General features: G+C 51.4%; 1 protein-coding gene across 7 annotated transcripts; it reads left to right on the top strand.

Moving 5' to 3' along the window:
• Nucleotides 1–1,282: 1,282 nt before the first annotated feature.
• Nucleotides 1,283–26,115, top strand: Capn1 (calpain 1). 7 transcript variants are annotated; one of them, XM_075973212.1, is made up of 22 exons: nucleotides 1,283–1,371; nucleotides 2,608–2,875; nucleotides 3,008–3,077; nucleotides 3,350–3,468; nucleotides 5,288–5,421; nucleotides 5,520–5,688; nucleotides 7,261–7,344; nucleotides 7,669–7,754; nucleotides 8,328–8,402; nucleotides 8,487–8,647; nucleotides 16,998–17,173; nucleotides 18,349–18,360; nucleotides 20,199–20,407; nucleotides 20,503–20,542; nucleotides 21,059–21,124; nucleotides 21,214–21,271; nucleotides 22,684–22,748; nucleotides 23,138–23,206; nucleotides 23,432–23,510; nucleotides 24,365–24,481; nucleotides 24,779–24,837; nucleotides 25,360–25,537. In XM_075973212.1, the coding sequence occupies exons 2-22, from the start codon at nucleotides 2,609–2,611 to the stop codon at nucleotides 25,384–25,386; spliced, it is 2,142 nt and encodes a 713-aa protein (XP_075829327.1). In that variant the 5' UTR covers nucleotides 1,283–1,371; nucleotide 2,608; the 3' UTR covers nucleotides 25,387–25,537. The 7 variants fall into 7 exon arrangements, 4 of the variants coding, with proteins under 4 accessions (XP_075829327.1, XP_075829326.1, XP_075829325.1 ...); XM_075973211.1 differs by having other exon boundaries at nucleotides 1,342–1,746; XM_075973210.1 differs by lacking the exon at nucleotides 1,283–1,371 and adding an exon at nucleotides 1,381–1,456.
• The last annotated feature ends 488 nt before the right edge of the window (nucleotides 26,116–26,603 follow it).

The following is a 26,603-nucleotide window of genomic DNA, read 5'->3' as shown; positions in this document are numbered from 1 at the left end:
GTAGCTTTGGAGCCTGTCCTGGAACCTCTGGTAGAATGAAGTCTAAACTAGCAGAACGTAGTGATAGATCCTATAACACAGCAGTTGGGAGGTGGAGGTGGGATGATTGGGAGCTCAAGGCCAGCCTCAGCTACATGGAATACAAAGCTAGCCTAGGCTACCTGAGACCTCGTGCGGGAGAGATGACTCAACAGTTAAGTGTAATTGCTGCTCTCCTAGACCATCCGAGTTCCCAGCATCCATGTTAGGTCACTCATGACTGCCTGTTTATCATTCCAGCTCCAGAGTCTGAATCCCTTTTTGCCCTCTAGTGGCTATTTGCGTGTATGTGCGCGCACACACACACACAAATAAAAAATATTTTTATTAAATAAAACAAAAAAAAATCTAAGCCCCTGATACTGCCTAGTCCTGCTGTTCTCCCCTCTTTTTTTCCCTGCCTAAACAACACCTGGTGCATCTCAGTTCCTCCACCTGCCTAGGCTTCCTTTTAGGCACACATATACACGTGGGCACATACAACACCCACTTCTGCCATATTCCCCGTGTCTGGTTAGAACCGCTACAGACACCTGCATTAAGTCAGGCTTCAGTCAGAAACGTGTTATGGAGCAACTCCCAATTAACTATGAAGACAGAAGCCCTGCCTCTTCACCATCTTAGGCCCTGTTGAGCACGACGCCCAGATACTGAGTGCCCGTTTAGGGAAAGTCAGATGCAGTCAGCTCTTAACTTTTGGAGTATCATGGAGCCTAGATTCCGGGGAGAGGTAGGCACCGTTTATTCAATGAGTACTTATCCTTACATCTTAGGTAGCCTGCGTCGGCCATGCTGTGACCTCCATAACTAGTAAGAGCCCTGAGCCTGGGGACCGCCCCAGTCCCTCCGCATCCTTGTTTCTCCAACCTTTAGTAGGGCACCAGGTGGAATCTGCGGGCCCCAGGCGGGCCTGCAGTGGTGCTCAGGGTTTCTGCTGCTCTCTCCCAGGTCAGGCAACCCCCATAAAGGCCACACTCCCAGGTGGGTAGACCAAGAGCTTGGGAGAGAATGCCAGAATGCTCACATCTCTCAGCTTCTGGATTCAAGAAACTTCAGGACGCCGCTACACAAAGATTGGCGGCAGTCATTGTCCCTCTTATTCTGCTGCACGGTTGGGGAAATTAAGGGACGGATTTACCTACGGCCATGCAGGGAATGCGCAAAGACCGCTAGGACGGAGTTCTAGACCTGCAGGACTGCGTCTTAAGGTGCGGGGGTGGGGAGCTGGCCCAAGGACAGGCCCGGGGTGGGGCTGCCGTTTGCTTTGCGTCCGGTAGAGGTCCGCTCGCACCCAGCACGGGCGGCTCCAGAGAGCAGCTGCGGCGGCCGGAGGTAATCTCTGCGTCGCGTGGATCGCAGACTGGGCAGGAGGATCGACAGCTGCGACCCAGGAGGCGCGCCGGGGCGCAGGAGGCGGGTCGGTGCTGCGGGGAGTGTGCCACAACCCGGACCGTCCCCAGTACCTTCCCGGAGGGCGACGTGGGGTGGGGCCGGCGGCCCTGCAACTCGAGCTGCGGCCCCAGTTAAAAATACCCCTTGCCCTCCCCTCCCTCTGGCTGGCCGTGCCCTTCTGTCCCAGCCCAACCCTCATCACCCGGACAGGCGCCCGGCTCCTCCCGGGGGACAACTCTGCCTTTTACCAATTTGTCCTCACGCAGAGTTGGCTCAAAGCCTGCCGAGGAAGGGAGGGACCGAGAGACACCCTGAGTAAGAGATAGTAAAAAATGTTGTGTGAGAGATAAGAGAGAGCGTAGAGAGAGCGGGGTAAAAGCCTCAGGAGTAGGTGGAGGACCAAAGAGGGAGGAACCAGGGCCGAGGGGCGGTGGAGGAGGGCGGGGAGGAGCCCTCTTCCTGGTTGGGCCCTGCCCTGAGCTGCCACCAAGGAAGCCAGCAGCAGGGACCGCAGCAATCTCCCAAACTCCCCTCCCCCAGGTAAGGAGTTGGGTGCCCAGACTGCGATTGTCTGACCCAGGCCACTGCTTCTGAGGCTAGGGTGCTGTCGCTGATCGACCCCTGTTCCAGGTCCTCTCGGTGCCTGCCTGAGGGGTTGGGGTCAGGAAGCAGCTCAGCGCAGGCGCTCACCCTGTCGCCAGGAGCTGGGCCGGCGTCCAGTGCTCTGATGTTCAGCCGGTCTCAGGAGCCTGTGGAGGGGCATCAGTGCCTGGAGTATTCAGTTCCTAAGACGCCAAAAAAGGCAAATGAAGTAGATGCTTGGCAACTTTGTGGAGGGGGCTTACAGGCAGAAAACAAGGTCGGAGATTCTACCTGCAGTGGTGATGTGGGCTGGCTTCGCCCTACCTGGATGGCTGGCAAAGAACTGTCAAACCTGGATAATGGGAATAAGGGAAAGGAGAGATGGTGGCCGGGTACATAGAAACTGAGCACCCTTTTCCAGATTTGGGGAGCCTGACAAGGTGGCTGAGAGTCCCAGGATTTGTAAATGGGGCAGTGAAGCAGAGAAACCGTGTCTGGGGAGGAATGGACAGGTCCAGGAAAGCACTAGCAGGCAGGAGTTACATTCTATTTCTGGGAAGGCCTGGGTTTCTAGCAGGCCCATGTGTCCCCCAGGATGGCAGAGGAGTTCATCACACCTGTGTACTGCACCGGGGTATCAGCCCAAGTGCAAAAACAGCGGGCCAAGGACCTGGGCCTGGGCAGCCATGAAAAAGCCATCAAGTACCTGGGCCAGGATTATGAAAAGCTGCGGGCAAGATGCCTGCAGAGTGGGGTCCTCTTCCAAGACGAGGCCTTCCCTCCGGTGACTCACAGCCTGGGCTTCAAAGAATTGGGTCCCAATTCCTCTAAAGCCTACGGCATCAAATGGAAGCGTCCTACGGTAAGAAGGCCACGCTGGGTGGAACTTGGCTCTGCTGATGGTGAGGAGTGGGACCGGGGCCCGTTATTAGTGGTGGTTGGGTGCCAGTTTCTAGGAGGGACTGGCACATGAACAGGACTGTGGGTCTTGTAGGAGCTGCTGTCAAACCCCCAATTCATCGTGGATGGAGCCACCCGAACAGACATCTGCCAGGGAGCACTGGGTAGGCCCCCCGGGCGGGGTTCTGGGTGTTTTTCCCATTGTGGTTCCCCATTCCCGCTCCATTGGGCACTGCCCCAGCTCCTCCCTCCTGCAGGCTCAGACAGGCTCTGGCTATCAGCACGGGTGCTGGTTTGCCCAGATTCCTGGGTCTTTTCTGTAAGCCGAGGGAGATGAAGGGTTCCTCGCCCAGGGAATCCCGGGTTGTCCCCAGCACCCCACCCTCCCCTGAGCAGACCCACAGGGCAAGTCTAATAAGGGTCTTTCTTATCCCAGGGGACTGTTGGCTCCTGGCTGCCATTGCCTCCCTCACCCTCAACGAGACCATTCTACACCGAGTGGTTCCCTACGGCCAGAGCTTTCAGGATGGATATGCTGGCATCTTCCATTTCCAGGTGAAGGGCCCTGCACCCTTCCTGGGGTGGAGGCATAGTTGGTGTTAGGGCCATGTACAGCGATGGCCCACACACTCTGAAGTCGGGATGGCCAGTGCCACACCCCGTGGGGGCAGCCCTCCCTCTGGAAGGTATTTGACCGCTCAATGCCACCTCTGGTCGGTCATGAGTGAATGGTCAGGCAGGTATTTCAGCTGGCTGTCTTCCTAGGTGAGGCCGTGCTTAGGGAAGAGAATGTGTGGAGGAGAAAGGCTGTGCTTTGGCTCACAAAGCGATCTTTTGTTTCACCCAAGCCTCAGTTTCCCCAGATAAAGATGGAATATTCTGCTGGGGAAACCCAAGGGCATCTCCGCGGGTCACTTCTCTCTTTCCCAACCTCCCAACTTTGGCAAGCTCTGACAGAGTCTAGGAGAAAAGAGAGACTTGGGATTTAAAACTCCTTCTCCTGATGTTTCCAACATGGCCTACTTTTCAACTTACATGAACGAATTCTCCAGGAGCCGGTGCTGAGAGAAGTACACCCCAAAAGTCTTAATGGAGGTCTTCCAGCCATGATGACCCCGCCATGCCTGGAGACTCTGTTCCTTCCTTCTGCCTAGTCAGGGCCCCTACCTCACTCTGCCCTGGCCGAGAAGAAATGGCGGGTGTTACTCACTGTGCTGAGATCCCCACACCTCCCCTGCTCTAGCCTACAGGGGCGTAGTCTCCCCACCCTTTTCCCCACCCCCTATCCTTAATTCTCCAGTCTTCTCTCCAGCTTTTGATGGGCCCCCTCAGTACCTCCTCCCAAATCCTTCAAGGGGCTTCTTCTTACCTCACTATTGTAGGCTTCTCCCTGTGACAATTATTGGAGCTCCCGGAAGCTTCTGTTCCTAGACAGTCTGGGTCTGCACCTCACTCTTCTACCCGGGTCCTTCGGCATCTCTGGGGCAAATCCAGTGACCTAGTGAACCAGCCCCGCCCACCTGCGGCGGAGGGTCTGGGCACAACATTTTCAGCCTACATCTCCCTCTGATGCCCATAATCAGGCTTAGACTAGGGAGGCAAGAAGGGGGCAGGGCCTAGGGGCTGTCTTGAAGAACTTCTTGCCCTCGCTCTCTCCATATCCGAAGGGGAGCCTTGTTCAATTTCAGTCTCGAGTTGTCTTAGTTTCTATTGCTCCTTTTCCTGGGTAAGAAAACTGAGGCTCAGACCTAAGGCCATGTAATCATCTCACCATCTCACTATTGTCTAGGAACTATCAAGAAACCAGTCTGTACTTGTTCATTTAAGAATTTTAATTACTTATTATTTTTGCGAGTGTTTGCATGTGTGCACACACGTGTGCCTGTGGTGTGCATGTGTGTTAATGAGGAGTGACGGTGTATATGTATATATGTCTGGTGTGTAAAGGTCAGTTCTCTCATTCCACCATGTGGATCCTGGAACTGAACTCAAATTCTCAGGCTTAGTAGCAAGCACCTTTATTTCCAGAACCATCTCCATGGTCCAAATATGTCTATGTGGAATTGTTGTTTTGTTTTTGAGATCCAGTCTTACTATGTAGCCCTGGCTGTCCTGGAGCTTACTGTGTAGATCAGGTTGTCCTTGAACTCACCTTCTGAGTGCGGAGATTAAAGGTGTGTGTAGTTGTGGCACCTGGGGCTGAGGAGGGCTGACTGACTATATACTCCAGTAGACAAAAGCATGCTTCTACGAATGCATGTGTGTTACACACACACCTGGCATGTGGATCTAGACTCATGCATTTAGTAAGCCCAGCTGGAGCTGAAGCCTGGGGGACCCCAGAGCAGGTGCTCACCTTGCCCCTCCCCCACAGCTGTGGCAGTTTGGGGAGTGGGTGGACGTGGTCGTGGATGACTTGCTGCCCACCAAGGACGGGAAGTTGGTGTTCGTGCACTCTGCCCAGGGCAACGAGTTCTGGAGCGCCCTGCTTGAGAAGGCCTATGCAAAGTGAGTAGGAACCCCAGGGCGCACCATCAGTCTCCAGGGGTGGAAGGGTTGCTCCTGGCTCTCATACCTGGTCTTACCTGCCCCGGAACTGCCCACAGGGTGAATGGCAGCTATGAGGCCCTCTCAGGAGGCTGCACCTCAGAGGCCTTTGAGGATTTTACTGGTGGGGTCACCGAGTGGTACGATCTGCACAAGGCACCCAGCGACCTCTACCAGATCATTCTGAAGGCCCTGGACCGAGGCTCCTTGCTTGGCTGCTCCATTGATGTGAGTGATGTCCATGTTCCTCTGCACAGCCCTGACCTCATCCTCAGCCCAGGCTCAGCCTGAGACACACACCCCTCACCTCACTGTAGGTTGTGGATGCAAAATCAGCTCTACCCACCACCTCCTTCCTATCTTCCACCTTCAAACCTCCGACCTCAGTTGTGCCCCAGACTAGTTCCCTGCTTCCTTCTGCTCCCTTTCCTTATCAGTTTTTTGTTTGTTTGTTTGCTTGCTTGCTTATTTTTTTTGAGACAAGATTTCTATGTAGCTTTGGAGCCCTTTCTGGAACTCAGTCTGTAGACCAGGCTGGCCTCGAACTCACAGAGATCTACTTGCCTCTGCCTCCTCAGTGCTGGGATTAAAGGCCTATGCCACCACCGCCCAACTCAGTTTTTTTATGAATTATTTATTTGCATTTTATATGTATTGTTTTGCCTGTATGTATGTCTATGTGAAGAAGTCAGATTCCCTGGAATTAGAGTTATAGACAGTTGTGAGCCTCCATGTGGGTGCTGGGAATTGAACCCAGGTCCTCTGGATAAGCAGCCAATGCTCTTAACCATTGAACCATCTCTCTAGGCAGAACATACATTAAAATTGGAATGATACAGAGAAGATTAACAAGGCCCTTTTTCATTCTTATTACCTTCTCATGTTCAGAGGCCTTCACAGCCCGAGTGCTTCTGATCTCTGATGAGACCTCTTTCCTACTCTCAGACTTCACCCACTCCTAGCTCCACCCTCTCCTTTCTCCTTGCTTCCCCTCACCAGCCCCACAACTGTTTCCAGACCTCCCTAGTCTGCCCCTGATCACTCCACATCATGGGAAGACTGCATCGTGCAGTCTTCCAGGCCGTCCTTGGCCAAATGCTGCTGTGTGGCCTAACACGAAATCTCGAAAACTTACTTAAAACACTGAGATCTGAAACTCTGGCGTGACTGAGCTATTGCCACGTGTGAACTTTGTGGATGACAACGCCACACTACAATGTCTGAAAGGTTAGCTATGGGGCTGGAGAGATGGCTCAGTGGCTAAGAGCACAGACTGCTCTTAGAGAAGTCCCAAGCTCAGTTCCCAGCACCCACATCAAATAACTCACAACCTCCTTGCGGCTCCCCTCGGGCTCTGAAGCCACTGCCCACTGAAGGTATCTTCACTTGTAAGTGCACGTACCGATGCACAGCCACAACAGAGGAAACTTTCTTTTAAGGGCTGTATGAGTCTGCAAGTTTAGCCCCATTTGAGTCTGTCCTTTTCTTCCCCCCTTGCTTGCCAGCACACTGAGTTCCTCTTAGGGGTGGGCTTGATTCTAAGTGTGTGTATGTGCACACTCACAATGTTGCCAGCCCTAACCCGTAGCGGCATAGTGACGGCCTCGAGGTGGATTGGCCCTGCTCCCCAGGAGGTACAGTGGTCCTGTACTACAATGGAGTGGGCGGGACAGGAGTCCCGGGTAGCTTTTCCCACCAGCCTTTGTGTGGGTGATGTGCCAGGAGGACTGGGTGTGCCTCGTGACCGCTCCAAGCAGGAATGGCGCCTCATCTGATCACAGCGCATGTTTCCTTCTGCAGATCTCCAATATCCGGGATTTGGAGGCTATTACCTTTAAGAACCTGGTGAGGGGCCATGCGTATTCTGTGACGGCTGCCAAGCAGGTATTTCCTGGGTGGGGCCTGCCCTGAGGGTGGTTCCCACTCCCATGCCTTCTTGGCATCTGACCAGGGTTGTGGGAGGTGGTTTCTCCCTTTTGACCTCCTGGGATAACCATTGTGTGGTATACATTGATGCTTATCCCAGTGACTCTAGTTCAATGTACAGCTGCCTCGCAGGGCTGTAAATCCCTAGAGGACTGGCTTTAGGGTATATTGGCTGTTTGGCCCTGGTATGCTGCTGGGTACTAAGCGGGGTGAGGTGGTGAAGAATGTGGCCCAGGAAGAGGTGTCAAAGGGCATAGCAGTGATGTGTACTCTGGGAAACAGGTGAATTACCAGGGCCAGCGGGTGAGCCTAATCCGAATGCGGAACCCCTGGGGCGAAGTGGAATGGAAAGGACCCTGGTGTGATAGGTAAGGGACAGGACAATGGGCACTGGTTGGAGAGATGTGGGGACATCTGGAGAAGTCCCTGACATGTCTGCCTGGACCGCAGCTGGCTGGAAATGGACTCAGGGTTGAGTAGAGGGGTCCCATCTTGTGTACTTCTTTAGGATTTTGCTCTGACAGACCCACCCAGGCTGTGGGAGCTGAGGCAGCCTATGGATATAGCAGGGCATCTGATCTGACCTTGATAAGAGCACCCTGGCTGGCCACGGTGATTTCTGCTTGTAATTCTTGTGCTCAGGAAGCTGAGGCAGGAGGATCACTACAAAGTTGAGGCCAGCCTGGGTTGCACAGAGTGAGTTCCAGCTCAACCTAGGCTCCATGGTCTTTAAGAGGGGAGAAATATGGTACTACATAGTGAGAGCGGTCTCAAAAAGAAGAGGGGGCCCTTGAGTAGGACCTACAAAGACCTCAAGAGGGCTGGTTCTAGAGAAAGGCCCTGACCCGGGCTCTGGAAAACACACCAGGTTGGACAGGACCCAGGGACAGAAGTTAGCTAAGTCAGTGGGGTCCAGCCCTGGCCGTGCCTGCTTCCCACAGCTCCTCAGAGTGGAACAAAGTGGACCCCTATGAGCGAGAGCAGCTGAGGATCAAGATGGAGGATGGGGAGTTCTGGTAAGCAACCCTTTTCTCTACTTGCTCCCCTAAAACCCAGTTCATGATGGGGAACTGTGGTTCACCTCTGCCTTGGGCCCGCAGGATGTCATTCCAAGACTTCATACGTGAGTTCACCAGGCTGGAGATCTGCAACCTCACACCGGATGCTCTTAAGAGCAGTACCCTCCGGAACTGGAATACGACACTATATGAGGGCACCTGGCGCAGAGGGAGCACGGCTGGTGGCTGCAGGAACTTCCCAGGTGACCTGAGCCTGTTCTGTGCCTTGAGGGGTACATCCTTAAATGTCCTTAAGGTACTAAAGGACCCTGCTGAATGCTTAGGGCCTGGGTAAGAACATCTTGTTGTTATCCAGACATCTGCTGGTCACTCCCCTCATTCCCAGCACCCTCCCTCCTGACCCACTGACTTCCTGTCCTCTCACCTTTCCCTCTAACAAGTGGGTGACTGTAGCACGTGGTCAATTGCATTGTCCCGTGCCCCCTCCCTCGGCTCCAGCTCCGCCTGCTCACCACAGAGCATCATGGGCCTTGCCATTCACTACTCAGCCCAGTCTGGGAATACATCTGCCGCTGCACAGGCCTCACTCTCTTGGAATTGACTGATCTTGCGGACTCCCATTTGAATTACTCTACTCTATCATTTTGCACACGCTGTCTGTCTGTCTGTTTCTCTCTCTCTCTCTCTCTCTCTCTCTCTCTCTCTTTCTCTCTCTCATTTTTGGCTTGTTTTGATTTTTTTTTTCTGTGTCAGGGTTTCAGGTAACCCAAGCTAACCTTGAGCTTGCTCTGTAGTCAAGGATGGTCTTGAACTTCTGACCCTCCTGTCTCTACTTCCAGAATGCTGGGATTATAGGTGGCATTACAACACCTGGCTTATGTGGTATTGGGGATGGAACCCAGGCTTTGTGAATGAGAGACAAGCCCTCTACCAATTGAGACACCGCCCAGTCCCCTTACCCAGATATGAATCATCATCTTAATACATAGATTACTTGTTTGTTTCCTAAGACAGGGTTTCTCTGTGTAGCCCTGGCTGTCTGGAATGCACTCTGTAGACCAGGCTAGATTCAAATTTGAAGATTTGCCAGCCTCTGCCTCCTGAGTTTTGGGGCTAAAGCTACAACCACCTGGCTCATTTTAATATATTTTAGAATATTACAATTATTTATTTTATGAGGGTACGTGTGTGCATGTAGAGGGTCAGCTTGCAGGGCTGGTTCTTGCCTTCCATCATGTGGGTCCCGGAGATCTGACTCAGGTAGCCAGACTTGATAACTGCCTTTATCCACTGAGCCGTTCTGCCTGCCCTTGCTGTTTTCATCTTGACCTTGCAAGCATCTAGTTCCCCGCCCTTTCCCTCTCTCTGCTCCTGTCACCCCAGCACAACCACAATCCCAGTTGAACCAAGCTTTCTACTGAGTCGGAACCACAAAATGTGGCTGGAAAAAAACACAAGTAAGGCTGTTTTCCTTGTAAATTCGTAACCACAAGCCTCTAATAAGCAGTTTGCATGGTCCGCACATCCCACTGGGAACTCTCTACTCTCCTTCTCCTCCATCTTCTTTTATTGTCCTCTAGAGACCTGGCATGTCATTGAAGAGACCCCGTCCCCTGTGGCAACTCATTCTTGTTCATTCCAGTGCTTGGGAGGTAGAGACAGAAGGATCAGCAGTTCAAAGCCAGCTTTGAATGTAGAGCAAGTCTGAGGTCAGCCTGGGTGCGTGAGACCCTGTCAGAAAAGAGAGGAAGAGATTGCCCAGCGGCGGTGGCACACACCTTTAATGCCAGCACTCCGCAGACAGGGGCAGGCAGGTCTCCACCCTCTTCTGCTCTGAATTGCCTTGCTGCCATTTCCTTCCTGGCAGCGTTGGCTTCACCAAGTTCATCCCTGTGGTATTCCCTCGAGAAGCTCACCGGTGTTTTTTAGAAGCATTCTTCTCCCCACTTTATTTTTCTTCAAACCTTTAAGCGCTGGTTTCGTGTACCACAGCTGAGCAGCCTGTGCTTTCCTCTGCCAGCCTCTTTATCACCATTGTGCAGTTCCTGTATCTTTTTGGGTATTTCTGGCCCTGGTCCAAGCGTCTGTCAATTACTCACTGATGTAATTGTTATGGATTTATGATATAAATGTTATCAGAAGTCCTGTTATTAGACAAGGTGGATTCCTTCAGGAGTCTCTTTGCTAATTTTTTTAAAGATTTATATTGTAAATTGTATTTATTTTATGTATATGGGTGTTTTGCCTGCATGTATTATCTGTGCACCATATGCATGCTGGTGCCCATGGGCAGAGAGGGCATCAGATGCCTAGAATTGAACTTACAAAAGTTTGTGAGCCACCATGTGGGTGCTGGGACTCTAATTCCATTCTTTGCAAGAGTAGTATGCATATGTAGCTGCTGAGCCATCTCCCTTGCCCCTCCAATCCCAGGACAGAGTCCTGTGACCTAACTTCTCCTAGAACTTCTGAGTCTCCTCCCTTCACCTCTCGGTTTTAATCTTTTTGTTGCTGTTGTTTGTTTTTTTTTAAAGAGAGTTTTTCTGGGCAGGCCTGGCTGAGATGGAAGTCACTCTGTAGACCAGACTGTCCTCACACTCAGAGACCCACCTGCCTCTGTCTCCAAGTGCTGGGACTTACAGAGAATACAGCCACACTTGGTTCTTCTTAAATCTTGCCTTTTGTTTGCTTACAAATTTTAGCATTGGGTTAATAAGTCTTTTTTTTTCTTAAGAAGACTTGAGGGTGCTGGATGGTGGTGGTGCACACCTTTAATCCCACACTCAAGAGGCAGAGGCAGGAGGATCTCTGTGAGTTTGAGGCCAGCCTGGTCTACAAAGCGAGTTCCAGGACAGCTAGGGCTGTTACACAGGGACCCTGTCTCGAAAAAACAAAAAACTTGGGGGCACTGAAGTATAATTCGGTGGTAGAGTGTTTTCTGGAAAGTAAACGGTCCTAGATTCCAGCCCCAGGACTACCTAAAGTAAATAAATGTAATAGTTTATTATTTTTAAGGATTTCTGTTTGGGGCCTTCATGGCCAGCCTCTATCTCATAACTAAAATAAAATTAGATCTTATTTGGAATTCTTATTGGATCTACAGATCAAATTTACATTTTTATATTTTGAGCCTTTCAGTCTCCGAACATGGTATATCTTTACTGTGTGTGTGTATGTGTGTGTGCGCGCGCGCATGTGCGCGCTCGCTCGAGCTCTCATATTTGCAGGCACGCATGTGTGTTCAAATGTTCGCTCATGCGTGTGCAAGTGGAGGTCGGAGGACAGCGTTGGAGGGTCTTCCTCGGCCACCCCCACCTTGTATTTGAGACAGCCTAGGCTGGCTGGCCAGAGAATTCGGAGGTGTCCCTCTGTCCCCTCACCCACTCTGGGAGTAGAAGAGGACAACGCCACACTGGGATTTGTTTCTTTGTTTTCAGTTTTTCAAGATTTTTTTTTTTGAGGCAGGGTTTCAGTGTTTGGCTCTGACTGTCCTAGAACTCGCTGTGTAGACCAGGCTGGCCTCGAACTCACAGAGATCCACCTGTCTCTGCCTCCCCAGTGCTGGGATTAAAGGCGTGCGCCACCACCGCCTGCCATCCTGGGGTTTTTTTAACATGGGTTCTGGAAACTAAACTCATGCTTGCAGGGCAAGAACTTTCCAGATTGAGCTATCTTCCTAGCCCTTTATTATTCTGGCCTTTCATCCCTCTTTGTAGAAGAATATAATTTTTAAAAGGGTGTGTACATCTTTTGAGATCTAGTGCTTGGTGAGCCATCCTTCTACTATAAAAGACTATGTGTGCAGTATCCAACACACTTGTACCAGAAGTGGTTCAGAGTTTATATATTTTTGGCTTTTGACATATTTGTATATGTATATAGTAATATTTTTATTTTTACATTATGCATATGGGTGTTTTGCCTGCATCTATGTCTGTGTACCACATGCATGCCTGGTATATGTGGAGACCAGAAAAGGGCATTGGTTCCCCTGGGACTGGCGTTACAGACAGCTGTGAACTGCCATGTGGGTGCTGGGAATTGAACCCAAATTTCCTAAAAGAACAGCCATCATTTTTAACCACTGCAACAGTTCTCCAGCCCCAAAAATAGCTTTTAAAAATAACATTTATTGAGGCAGGTATTGTGGCGCATGGCTTTAGTCCCAGCACTAGGGAGGCAGAGGTATGAGTTTGAGGCCAGCCTGGTCTACAGAGTGAGTTCCATGACAGCCAAAGCTACACAAAGAAACCCTGTCTCAAAAGAAAAAAAAAAAGCAAAATAAATACATAAACAGATTCTTGCCTCTCAAATGATACTTATGGATACAATAATGCCCAGTTGCCTTTTAAATGTAGTTTGTATCCACACGTCTCTTCTAGATTCTTTGTGGTTTACTAGCTGGTGCCCCACGAATGACAATGCATCTGTGTCATCTTGTCCCACTTTCCCAACTTTCCGTGCGTTTTCCTTCCTTCTACACTGTCTAGAGTAGAGCATATAGGAGCCGCCATTAAGGGATTCCTGATTTGGCTTGTCTTTTCGTTGTTGTTTAATTTTCTAATATTGTATTTACTTTGGCAGGGCGGAGTTCACACACGAGGTCAGAGTACAGCTTGTGGGAGTTGATCTTCTCTTTGCACCCTGTAGGACTTGGGGTGGAAGTCAGACGGTCAGGCTTGGTGGCAGGCACCCGTAGAGGTCTCCCCAGCTCCAGTAATACATATTTGTGCTAGGTGTCACTAGAGCAGACTTGTTGGTGGGGGGCTGGGGAATGAAGGGCTTTGTGGGAGGTTCTGTTGTTGCTCTGTGGTCCTAGAAATCGAATCCAGGGCCTTACACACGCTAAACAAGTGTTCTGCCCAGAACCACATCCCTGCCCCCCCACCACCTTTTTTTTTAAAAGACAGTTTCCATCTTAAAATTCATGGTTGTCCTTTCTCTGCCTCCCAAGTGCGGAAACTGTAAGTCTGCACAGCCATGCGTAGTTTATCAGGTATTGGAGGTGGGACCCAGAGCTTTGTGCCATGGTCCACTAGGAGGCAAGCAGTTTACCAACTAAGCTACATCCCCACCTGATAAAAGGTTTTAGTTTCATATTTTGTGTATGCACGTGGGTGTTTTGCCTGCATGTATGCTTGTGTACTACATGTATACCTGGTGCCGCGGAGGCCAGAATTGGGCAACATATCCTCACAAACTGGAGTTGCAGACATCTGTGAGCCACCTTGTGGAGACACCTTGTGGAGGCTGGGAATCAGACCAGGCCTTTTGGAAGAGCAGCCGGTGCTCTTAACTGCTGAGACATCTCTCCAACCCTTTGAATATTCATGCAACAATTTTCATGAGTGAGCTTTGCCTGTTCATTCTTTGCTCGCCCTGACCACACTGCTGTGGTCCTGCCTTCTCTATTAGAACAGCCTCTTCCTTTGTGTGCTCTAGAAGAGTTTGCATAAGGATAGATGGTTTGTTTGGTAGAAAGTGCAGCTGTTGAACCCGCTTTTTCCTTTTCATGAAAATTAGCTTCTTTAGTTTGCAGTCCTAGGGATGGCAACTTGTGTGTACCGACGAACACTCTGTACTGAGATGCATCCCCAGCAGTCTCCATCCCAATGTTTATGTATTTAACTTCTTCTATCTGCCTATCTATCTATCTATCTATCTATCTATCTATCTATCTATCTATCTATCTATCTATCTGATGTGTGTGAGTATTTTGCTTGCATTTATATCTGTGCACCACATGCATGCCTGGTGCCCTCGGAGGCCAGAATCGAGCAACAGATCCCTTGGAACTGGAGTTACAGACAGTTGTGTGCTTCCAAATGGATGTTGGGAACTGAACCCGGGTCATCTGGAAAAACAGTCAGTGCTCTTAATGAACCTCTCTCCAGCCCCATGGGTGATTTTAAAATAGTCTACTTAATTTTTTCTTTCTTAAAGATTTATTTATTGTACCTTGGGGTTTTGTCTGCATGTATGTCTGTGTGAGGGTGTCAGATCCCCTGGAACTGGAGTTACAGACAGTTGTGAACTGCTATGTGGGTGCTGGCATTAAACCTGGGTCCTTTGGAAGAGCGGCAACTGCTCTTAAACACCTAGCCATCTCTCAGGCACCCCAATTTTTTTAGATTACATTTATTTGTATTTGAAGTGATGGGGTTTCAGGTGTCACTGTGAACACATGAAAGTCAGAGGACAACTTTACGGAGGTCAGTTTTCTCCTTCCACCATGTGTCTCCTAGGGATCAAACTCAGGTCGTCAGACTTGGCAGCCACCACCGTTACCCACGGGCCCATCGCACGGCCTTCGCATGTTAATACTTATCTCCATTCATTTGCTTTATCTTCCCTTCCCTCCTTCCCTCCATTCTTCCTTCCTTCCCTCCCTCCATCCTTCCTTCCCTCCCTCCCTCCCTTCTTTCTTTCTTTCTTTCTTTCTTTCTTTCTTTCTTTCTTTTTTGTTTTTTTTCAGACAGGGTTTCTTTGTGTAGCCTTGGCTGTCCTAGAACTGGCTCTGTAGTCTAGGCTGGCTTTGAATTGACAGAGATCTGTCTGCCTTTGCTTCCTGAGTGCTGGGATTTAAAGGTGTGGGCCACCATCACCCAGCTAGACAGGTTCTTACTTGGTAGTCCAGGTTAGCCTGAAATTCACAGTAACTCTCCTGCCTAGTAAGCTTTTTCCCACTGTGCATTTAAATGTCTCAAGAACATGCCTAATGCATCTTGTTTTGTTTCATTGAGACACAGGGTCTCATGTAACCCAGGACAGCCTTGAGCTGGTTGCGTAGCTGAGGATGCCTTGGACTTTTTCTTTTTTCTTTATTTTGTTTGTTTGTTTTGTTTTGTTTTTTGAGACAGAGTTTCTCTGTGTAGCTTTGGAGCCTGTCCTGGAACTCATTTTGTAGACCAGGCTGGTCTTGAACTCACAGAGATCCGCCTGCCTCTGCCTCCCGAGTGCTGGGATAGAAGGTGATCGCCACCACTGCCCTGAGGGCCTTGGACTTCTTATCTTCCTGACTCTACTTCTAAGTGCTGGAATTACAGCTGCCAGGTTTCGCTTTCCTTTTATGCTTTGTTGCGGTTGTTAGTCTTTTAAATGCTGAGGCTGGCTTCTAGAGGCTCACATAGGTGACACAGTGCTCTGCCACTGAGCCCAGCCCTATCAACACCCTGTGCCCAGCTGCTCTTCTAAACAAGGCAGAGATTTTAGAGCACCTTCCTTGGCTTGCCCTCCCCTCTATGACATGGCATTTTAATGCTAAACCATTTTTGCTTGCCGTAAATTAAATGCTATGGTCACATGAGCTTGGATTGTCTGGGGATAATGATGGTCATCACATTCTCCCCCTGTCATCTGTTCATAGTCTTTACTTAAAATGTCTATTAAAAGTTTTTTCTGGGCTAGGGAGATGGCTCACTGCTCTTCCAGGAGACTCTGTTTGTTTCCCATACCTCCATCAGTGACTCACAATTGTCTGTGCCTCCAACTCGCGGGGATCTAACGCCCTCTTCTGCTGTCTGTGGGTACTGCACTCACATGCACATACTCACCAACACATGCATACAAAACTAAAATCAATCAACAGGGCTGGAGAGCCGGCTCTGTTCTTCCAGAGATCATAAGTTCAATTCCCAGCAACCACATGGTGGCTCAAAACCACCTACAGTGGGATCTGATGCCCTCTTCTGGCATCAAGTGGACATGCAGACAGAGCACTTAAACCTAAAAATATATATATTTGTGTGTGTACCTGTGTGCTACTATGCCCAACTTGGATGGCTGAGTGATCTAAGACTCAACGCTTCTTGTAAAGGCACCAAGGAAGCCAGGCACTGGCTACTCCTTGGAGGCTCAGCTTTGCTGCCACTATCCCAAGCCGATTGCAGCTTGCGTCTCATTTTAGAACCCAGGGCCTTGAGCACACCAGTGTGCACTGAGTTACAATAAATCCTGCAGCTCTTCCAGTTTACTTTCTGAAGCACTGATTAGTCTTACCAACAGAAACCCAGAATCAGATATCAAGGTAAATGTTGAAAGATCAGAGAAGCAAAGGAGAGGCCACAGTCAATTCTTACCTCTTTGGCTCCTCTGACCGAAAGGGACCGAGATCCTGTCTCCCTAGTGCTGGGATCAAAGGTGCGAGCCACCACCTCTCCTGGCTCTGTTTCTCTGTTAGACTGGTTCAATCTCTGTAGCCCAGGGTGACCTTGAACTCCTGATCTTCCTGCTTCCTCTTCCCAAATGCTGGGATTAAAGGTGTGAGCCACCACCGTCTGGTCTACACTATGGTAAACTGGTGGCTAGCTCTGCCCCCTGATCTCCAGACAAGCTTTATTTGTCAGAACACAAACAAAATATCTCACAACACTTTTCTTTGTAGTAATTCTGATAATTCACCCACTTCAGCTTCTGAAAGACAAGCCCTGACAGGCAGAGGCACTGTCCTGCCCATCTCTCCTGTTTTTAAGTCAGGGGCCATGTAGAACCGCAGTGTTGAACAAGTTTATGAGTGAGTAGACACGGAATGTGCGGACGAGGCTTGGGAAGCCATCCGCCCTGCCTGCCTCTGAGCCTCCTCTCTTCCTGCAGCTACCTTCTGGGTGAACCCACAGTTCAAGATCCAGTTGGAGGAGGTGGATGACGAAGATGACTATGACAGGCGCGAGTCGGGCTGCAGCTTCTTGTTGGCGCTCATGCAGAAGAACCGCCGCAGGGAGCGGCGCTTTGGCCGGGACATGGAGACCATTGGTTTTGCTGTGTATGAGGTTAGCCTGAAGGGTGGGCTCACCTCCTCCCACTGCGGGAAGCATCTGCGGAAGTGGTTGGTCCAGGAAAGGAGGGTCACCATTCTTCTAGAATGTGGAGAAGAGGGAGCTGGGCTGATTTTTTGTGTGCCACACCTTCTGGTATCAGACTATGGGCTCAGCTTTTGGAGCTTTCTGTGGAGCAAGGATGCGAGCAGAGGCCTATGGAGTTGGTGGGGAGAGTCTGCTTTACCGGAAGAGGCTATTCTAGGCCCTACTCGGTGCCTCCCCTGCATCTTTTTGTTGCTAGTGTTGTTTTGTTTTTGTTTTTTGGGGCAGGGTTTCTTGCTTAGCCATGGTTGTCCTAGAACTCACTCTGTAAGACAAGCTGGCCTCAAACTCAGAGATCCTCCTGTCTCTGCCTCCTGAGTGTTAGAATTGAAAGTGTGTACCACAGGACAGGCTCAGTGGTTAAGAACACTGTCTGCTCTTCCAGAGGTCCTGAGTTCAATTCCCAATAACCACGTGGTGATTCACAACCATCTATAGTAGGATCTGATGCCCTCTTCTGCCATAAAGGCATGCAGATAGAGCACTCATATACATAAAATAAATTAATTTTCAAAAATGTGTGCACTATCACTGCCCAACTTCCCTTGGTTTTTTGTTTTGCTTTGTTTTGTTTTGTTTTTCTTTTCTTTTCTTTTTGTTGAGACACAGGGTTTCTCTGTGTAACAGTCCTGGCTGTCCTGGAACTTGCTTTGTAGATCAGTCAGTCTGGCCTTGAACTCATTGTCTCCCAAGTGCTGGGATTAAAGGCATATGCCACCACCAGCAGCCTTTCCCTGCTTCTTATTCTGCAGCTCAAGATAGAGATGGAAACTTCTAGATCTTCCTTATCAGGGCAGAGGGAGGCCACAGCGTTGGCCTCCACCCAGAAGCCCTCGCAGCAGATGTCCCTGGGCTTTGTCACACTGAGATTGGTCACCTGGCAGCTGTTTCAAGGAGCAGAGGCCCAGGAGGTCACAGGGACAGAGACTTCTTCCTTGTCCTTCCACTGGGAGGATAGGTCTGAGTCACCACTGGCCTGTTTCCTGTCCTCTAGGCTCCCTCCCTGAGAACTCAGGACCTCTATCAGATATGTCTGCCCTAGCTTCCTGGGCAAATACGCATTATTCTCTCTGTCTCTCTTGCAGGTCCCACGGGAGGTAGGTGTGGCTCTCTTTCTACTTGGTTCATCAGCCTGCCCGAACTCACCAGCCTGATGGGGCCCGGAGGGGAGGAGCAAGGTTGAAGTCAGCCCTACCCACACCCCACATCCAGCTTCTGGAGATATCACCTTGTTTGTCACTGCCTGAAAAATGCTACCCCACCCCCAGTTCTTGTCATCAAGTAGGCCAGTCATTGCACTCCTGGGGGCAGGTAGCAAAGAGTGGATTTGAACCCTGATCCTCAGTCTCCATTCAGCATGCACACAGGCCAAGTTCTCTGTGTCTCGCTGCTCGTACTGAGGAAGTGCTAATCAGGCCTTGGGGTGGGGGGCTAGGAGGTGTGCCACTGGCTGAACAGTTGCTGCAGCCCTGGACCTCGGGTTTTGTATGCAGATGTGGCACTTCCCAGCTGTGCATGGGGGCACACGCCTGTAATTCCAGCACTTGGGAGGTAAAGGCAGGAGAATCAGGAGATCAATGTCACCCTTGATTATAAAGAGATGTCAGGGCCAGCCTAGGCTACATAAGGCCCTATTTTATTATGTGTGTGGAATAGAGAGCATTTCCTCTGGGGCTATCAAGACGGTCAGCAAAGGGCCACTGTCAGGTTTCATGCGAGGCACGACACAGGGAAAGTGCCAATGAGTGACAATGGCGGCAGAACTTACACGGCCTCTTAGGTTTGTCAGTCCTGGATGTGACCCTAGGATCTCACACGTGCTAGGCAAGCACCGAACCGCTGGGCTACATGCCCAGCCTGCATCAGGTTTTAAACTTTTTTATTGTGTGTGTGTGTGTAGAGAGAGGGTGTGTGTGTGCACGAACCACATCATGAGTGTAGAAATAAGAGGAGCTCTTTGTGGAGCTGGGCTCTCCCCTTCATCCTTTCCATAGCATCCCAGGATGGGACTCAGGCCACCAGGCCTGTGCAGCAGGTATCTTTACCTGTGGAGCCATCTCGACATCCTGGCGTCGTAGTATTGTTGAGTCCCTTATCTGCAGTCAAGGGCACTCATATTTTCTTTTTATTGTTTCATTTTATTTATTATTTATTTACTTTTGAGATAGGGTTTTATGTAGCCTAGGCTGGCCTTAAACTTGCTTTGTAGCTGAGGGTGACCTTGAATTCCTGGGATTGCAGGCCCATATCTGATTTAATGCCGTTCTGGAGATCAAAGTCAGAGACTGGAATATCTCAGTAGGTAAAGGCACTTGACCCCAGGCCTGAGGAGCCTAGTTTGATCCCCGAACCTACGTGGTGAGAGGAGAGGACAGACTCCAAGTTTTCCTCTGACCTCCACTCATACGTGGGCGTTCAGGCATCCCCTCCCACAACCACAGTAAATAAATGTAAAGATGCTGGGGAGGTCTTGTACCGCTGGTGCCCTGTACCCCTGGTGCCCTGTACCACTGGTGCCCTGTACCACTGGTCCGCATCTCCAGCTGAGGCACCCAAGTTTTGCAGAGGGTGAGTAACTTATCAGGGTCTCGCAGGCTGGGTACCATGACTTAGCAAGCTGCTTCTCACAGACTGGGCTCTGGACTGCAGGCCTGGACCAGTATCCAAGGGTAGCCTGGGCTCTGGACTGCGGGCCTGGACCAGTATCCAAGGGTAGCCTGGGCTCTGGACTGCGGGCCTGGACCAGTATCCAAGGGTAGCCTGGGCTCTGGACTGCGGGCCTGGACCAGTATCCAAGGGTAGCCTGGGCTCTGGACTGCGGGCCTGGACCAGTATCCAAGGGTAGCCTGGGCTCTGGACTGCGGGCCTGGACCAGTATCCGAGGGCAGCCTGAGCGGGCACTGCAGTCCCCTGCTTGCTTCCTTCCTCCTGCCAGCTGGTGGGTCAGCCTGTGCACTTGAAGCGGGACTTTTTCCTGGCCAACTCCTCTCGGGCCCGGTCAGAGACCTTCATCAACCTCCGAGAGGTCAGCAGCCGCATCCGCCTGCCACCGGGGGAGTATGTGGTCGTGCCCTCCACCTTCGAGCCCAACAAGGAGGGTGACTTTGTGTTGCGTTTCTTCTCAGAGAAGAGAGCTGGGACCCAGTGAGTAGTAGATTCCCATCCCCCCACCTCTCCATTTCCCCATCTCTCCACTGCCTCTGCCCCAGGCCCTCTGACTGACCTTCTCTACTCTGCAGGGAGCTAGATGAGCAGATCCAGGCCAACCTCCCTGATGAGGTATGTGGTCCCCTTATTTCCCCCAGGTTCATGATGGGATTTGGGTTCTGCTGGCAGGGCAGACTCCCTTCTGATAGAAGTCCTTAAAACAATACTAGCTAGTCCCTTGTTTGCCCAGCACTTCACAGTTTGCAAGGAACCTGTAATGATGATAGTAGGCAGTTCTTATGCTACGACTGTGTATCTTGTTTCTTCTCCATAACTACTTCATCTGCGTTCTTCATGATATCACCCTCTGAATGGGAAACACAAGTTCAGAGAGGCTGATGAGTTAGCCTAGTTCACACAGCAGAGACTCCAGCCCAAACTTTTCAGCGCTCACTGACTTGTACCCATCATTTAGGCTACAAGAGTCCTAGACAGAAGGCAGATCCCATTTTACAGGTTAGAAAAGTGAGGCTCAGAGAGGTGGAGTGACTTGTAACTGTGAGGTCCCACCCCACCTCCAGCGGCCATTCCTGCAGGCAAGGGCCAGGCCATACCATCCCTGACCTAGTCTCTCCATTTTGGGTACAGAGAGTGCTCTCTGAAGAGGAGATCGACGACACCTTCAAAACCTTGTTCAGCAAGCTGGCAGGGGAGGTATGTCAGGGCCTGGAAGGGGGTGGTAGGATGGGAACCCGTGTGTGAAGGGGGAGAACCCAGTAGATGCCGTATTTCCTCTTCCCTAGGACATGGAGATCAGCGTCAAGGAGCTGCAGACCATCTTGAACAGGATAATCAGCAAACGTGAGGATGTCCAAATGACTGTCCCCACCCCGTGTCCTCCCCAACTCATCCCAGTCGTCATGGAACTAAACTGCACACCTTGGTCTAGGTGGCTGTCAGGCCTTCCACTGTCTGGCTCCACTCGCTACCATTCCTATCCCAGGCTTCTTACTAACCCTGCTCCGCCCCATCTGCTCCCTTGAGCTTTGTGACTTTAGGGAGGACAGACAGCCCATAGCAGGGCCAGCCACAGGTGCTCAGTGCTGATGGAAAGGCAAGGGTGCAGCCTCCAGGCCAGGCCACAGGTCTTGGAACGAAGAGTAAGACTAAATTCCAGGCTCTGGTGTGTGTGGACAAAAGCAGCGACCCTGACTTGCTCTTCCCTTCTGGCCTTGGCTGCTGCATGTTGGCATGAGCCTGTTCTAGCTGCCCGTGGTTTGCTGTGCCAGGCCTCTGTCTACATACCTCCCTCTGGCCAGCATCTCCCTGGTCCTACCCTGCTGGCAAAGCTTGTTTACCCTCCCAAGCCCACAGTCAGCACCTGCTGGCTCCTCTTCTACCTAATTTCTTGTATGTCTGCCCAGTACTTCCTTCCTTTCATTCGGGGCCAGTTGGTTCCTGAGGCCCAGGAATGCTCTGTGGTTTCTCAGGAGGGCAGCACTGCACCCCATAGTTTGCTGGTCTCAGTGCCCGTGGGCTGGAGCCTCCCTCTCACTGATCAGTGTAGGGCTCCTGGCAGGACCAGTTCTGCAAGACCTCTGAATTGAGCCCTGGGACTGGGTTCTTCTCAATCTCTGTCATCTCTCATGGCAGATAAGGACATCGGGTGCCCTGCTCTATCATTCTCTGTCTGTGCCCTCGAGACAGGGTCCCTCACTGGGCGTAGGACCAGGCTGGCAGCAATTGCAAGCCCTAGCAATCTTCCTCCCTCTGTCCCCAATGGCTCTGGGGTTACATACTCTGTGTCCATCTGTCGCTGTGTGTGTGTGTGTGTGTGTGTGTGTATGAGGAAGGGATATGGGGGTTGTGGGTTTGTAAGTTTTTATTATATATTTTTTATATAAATGTTTGCCTGCACACATGTAAATGAACCGCATCCCCTGATCTGGAGTTACGAGTGGCTGTGGAGCCATCGTGTGGGTGCTGGGACGTAAACCCAGGTCCTCTGCAAGAGCAGCCAGTATGCTTAATCACTAAGCCATCTTTCCAGCCATCTTCTTTTCTCTTCCTTTCTTTTCTTTTTTAGATAGGGTCTATATATCTGAGGCTGGCCTCGAACTCCTTATCCTCTGTTCTCCTTCCAACTGCCATGGTTACAGGCCTGCACCGCCATGCTTGATGTATATGATGGGGATCAAACCCAGGGCTTAACGGCTGCCAGGCAAGCACCCTCCCAACTGAGTGGCATTCTCCGACCTGTTTGTTTGTTTCAGACAAAGACCTGCGGACCGATGGCTTCAGCCTGGAGTCATGTCGCAGCATGGTGAACCTCATGGATGTATCCTTCCATCTGCTCGTGTCTCCTGTGGGGTTTGAGGTTGAGGAAGATGCTGCGTAACTGTCCTAGGAACCGCTGAGAAGCTTGGGTGGAGCTGGAAGGGTGTGGATGTGGTGAGGTCTCGTGCTCAAATACCTTCTTAGATATCTCCAGGAAGGGAGAGTGAGGCACAGGTCTTCTGGGAGATGGAGAAGACCTCAGCCCTAAGGCTGGTACCATCTCTGCACCTCTCTGCATCCCAGTTAACTATACCCAACACATAGAACCCCGGCCACAGGCTGCAGATGGCCGCTCTGTCTCTCCCCTCACGGCCAGGCTCCCTTCTCCCCAGCTACCCCCCTTACACATCTGCTCTAAATTGTACAGTTTCCATCTTAACATCTGTCAAGCGTGATGGCAATGGGAAGCTGGGCCTGGTGGAATTCAACATCCTGTGGAACCGCATCCGAAATTACCTGGTATGTGGTCCCTGGCTGGATTCTCCTGCCCTGCTGTGGCCTCAGTCATGGTGTGGCCAGGCCTGGCAGCAGGCATCCCTCAGACCTCCTTTCCCACCCAAGCCCACCCATCTCAGCGAATGAGACCTTCCTGGCCGTTGCCCTCCTCCCTTCCTTTCCCTGGGCAGCAGGTAGCCCTGAAGAGCTGCTGACTCACCAGGTCCACACCCTTTCCTCTCCACCCAGACCATTTTCCGGAAGTTTGACCTGGACAAGTCCGGCAGCATGAGCGCCTATGAGATGAGGATGGCCATTGAGGCCGCAGGTGAGGGCCGAGGCTGGTGGCCCCGCGCTCCTGAGCCCCAGGGCTGCCTCCTGGGGATGATGCTCTGGTTACCTAACTGGCTACTCCATCTGTCCCTCCTTTACCTCTCCTTACCAAGAACAAGGGGTTTTTAATTAATTGTGCCTGTGCATTTGTTTGTGGTTTGCATTGTTTATTTATGTTCACGTGTGTATGTGCATACATGGAAGCCAGAGGTTGACCTCCATTGCTCTTACTGAGACAGGGTCTCTCGCTGAAACTGGGTCTCGCAGATTAAGCTAGTTCAGTCATCCAACTTTCGTGCAATCTGCCTTCCAAGTGAATGTTGGGATTGCTGGCCGACTACCACACCCCCTGGTTTTTATGTGGATTCTAGGGTCCAAGCTCTGGACCGAGAGTTTTCATGGCAAGTGCTTTATCCGTGGCCACCAAACAGAGCCCTTTCTTACAGCCCCAATGTGAAGAAGTAATTCTCAGAGGGAGAGCGACTGAGTTCAGGACATATAACCAGGCAGGCAGAGAGAGGATGTTGGGTATCAGCTCCAAGCTCCGGGGAGATAGGTGCAGGACTCTCCCACCCTGGCCTGTGTAAAAACAAGTCTAGAGTGTTTTACCCAAATGCGGCCAGATGCCTAGGTCTTTTGCAGCCAGCTCCCGATTTCCTGGAGTGACCTGGTGGTATGCACCCTTCCCTAAGACCTGGTCCTCACTTGCCCAGCCCCTCACCGCTTTACCCAAGAGGTCTTTCCAGAGAGGGATGACCCTGTGTATCCTGCCCAGAACAACTCCTCCACTACCCTCTCTGGCTGCATCTGCTCCGGCCGGCCCTCATTCGCTCTTCTTCCTCTGCCCAGGCTTCAAGCTTAACAAGAAGCTGCATGAACTCATCATCACCCGCTACTCAGAGCCTGACCTGGCTGTGGACTTTGACAACTTCGTGTGTTGCCTCGTACGACTAGAGACCATGTTCCGTGAGTGTCCCTAACTGACCTACTCTCTCACAGTGCCTGCAATGTGTCCTCGTGATCCAGTGGGAGAGATGGGGAGGGGGGCAGATAGGGTGGAGGCTGAGGAGGGAACAGGGACTTATCCATAGGTACTAGGTGTATGAAGTGTGGGCAGAGGAGGGCCTAAGGAGGCCTCTTTGGGCAGGAAGCTTCATGGCTCTAAGGGACAATAGCTTGGGGTACATGGGAGGTAGGAGACAGTCTTGCTGGGTATTAATTGGCTGGTGTTCCAGACTTAACACATCTTTTTCTTGAACACAGGGTTTTTCAAAGCTCTCGACACAGACCTGGATGGTGTTGTGACCTTTGATCTATTTAAGGTGAGATGACTGTTCGTGTTCACCTGTTCCTTCCTGGGCAGGCGTCCATAGCCTTGGAACCAGATCTCAGATATGAGTCCTAGTCCTGGAAGCCTTGGATCAGGGGCCTTGGGGACCAGGGGAGGGATGAAGAACAGGAGGCTAGGCCCCCAGATGTGGGAATCAGCAGACTGGTCTCCTGGACTAGAGAAGTAAGAAAGCTCCCCCTGCTGGGCGTGGTGGTGCACGTCTCTAATCCCTACACTGAGGCAAAGGCACACCTGCCTGAGTTCGAGGCCAGCCTGGCTTACAGAGTTAGTTCCAGGATAGCCAGGGTTACACAGAGAAACCCTGTCTTTAAAAAAGAAAAGAAAAAAAGCACCCCTATCAGCAGAGGGTCCCCCAAAAAGGGGATGAGGTGCGGGTGGTGATGGCTGAGCCCTGGGGCTGGACCCTGGGCTCTGGGAAGGGTGAAGAAGGAAGCTGAAGGAGCCATGCTGCCCTTCTGCGGCTCCTGGTAACCTGTCCATCTGGCCCTTACAGTGGTTACAGCTGACGATGTTTGCATGAAGAGGGATTCGACTCCCATTGCCCGTGTTCTTCCTTTCCTCTTCTGCCAACCCACGCCTTCCTGCCATGCCAGACCAGACCACATCAGCTGCAAGTGCCTTCCTTGGAACAGGAAGCCACCTTTGTCCTCCTGTCCTTTCTCCTCCCCACTACCTCTATTCAACTGCTCTGGGCAGAGTCATGGGCCCCTCCCTACCTCTGTGGCCAAAGGCTCAGAATGGACAACCCTGGACCCTGCTCATGGCTAAGACCAGGAAGGCAGCTCCTTGCTTATTCCTTCCTCTGGGGCAGGAGCAGGCACCCCTGCCCCCACCCACACTAGTGTCTGGATGTGTGTTCTCCCTAATCTGTAGAGGCTATAACCCTTGCCATCCCCTAGACTGCAGACTTTATAACCACTAGCTAGCTCACACGGTCTGCATCTGGGTTCTGAAGACCTCTCCCCACGAGGGAGCTCCACAGCCAGGATCACCTGTGCCTTCCTATGCAACAGCCAAAATCCCCTCTGCAAACCAAACCACTCCTCTCCTGCCCCATTGCCCACCAGGAACTTCCTGGCTTAGCGGGTGCTCAGGCCCTCCCTTCCTCCCCTCCTCCCTTTTTTTATATTGGTCATTTTCAAGGGAACGTTTGAGGGGTTAGTGCACTGATTACGGAGGAGCAGGCACTGAGGGCGGGGTAGGGCGGTCCCTTGTTTCAGTGCAGTGGAAAAATAAAAGTAAGGGTGCACATCCGTCTCTGCGTGTTATCCTCCCAAACCTTGATGGTACCAGCAGGCCAGGGCTTAGAGACAGTCGTTAGCGGCATGCCCACTTTGGCTGGAGACTGGGCAGACGGCTGTGGCTACCCTGAGATGTTGAGAAGGGCTGAGTTACAAAGACGTGGGCTGGCCGGCTCTATTGACAATCCAGTGTGGGCGGCTTTTCTGGTTTTGCGTGCCCTCCTCTTCTGCCAGTGTCAGCAAGGAAACAAAACCTCTACTGAGCACAGAGCTGCCCCACCAGGAAGCTGGGACAGGCATGTTGTCTCCCTCCTGGGCCACACTGGATCAGCCACAGCTTATATAAGCTGTTCTGACTCTGTGTCTCTGCTTGCCAGGAACATGAGTGGGTGGGACTGGAGGATGAAAACGAGTCACCGGCTAGGACAAAGGCTGCAGGCAGCCAGTGGAGCCCGAAGGATCCAGGGCCGTGTATTTGGTAGAGAGTTTGTCTAGA

Source organism: Microtus pennsylvanicus, chromosome 5 (genome assembly GCF_037038515.1).
Source record: "Microtus pennsylvanicus isolate mMicPen1 chromosome 5, mMicPen1.hap1, whole genome shotgun sequence".
NCBI classification, from domain to species: domain Eukaryota; kingdom Metazoa; phylum Chordata; class Mammalia; order Rodentia; family Cricetidae; genus Microtus; species Microtus pennsylvanicus.
Note: the sequence above shows the minus strand (reverse complement) of the source record. Positions and strands in the feature narration are given on the sequence as shown.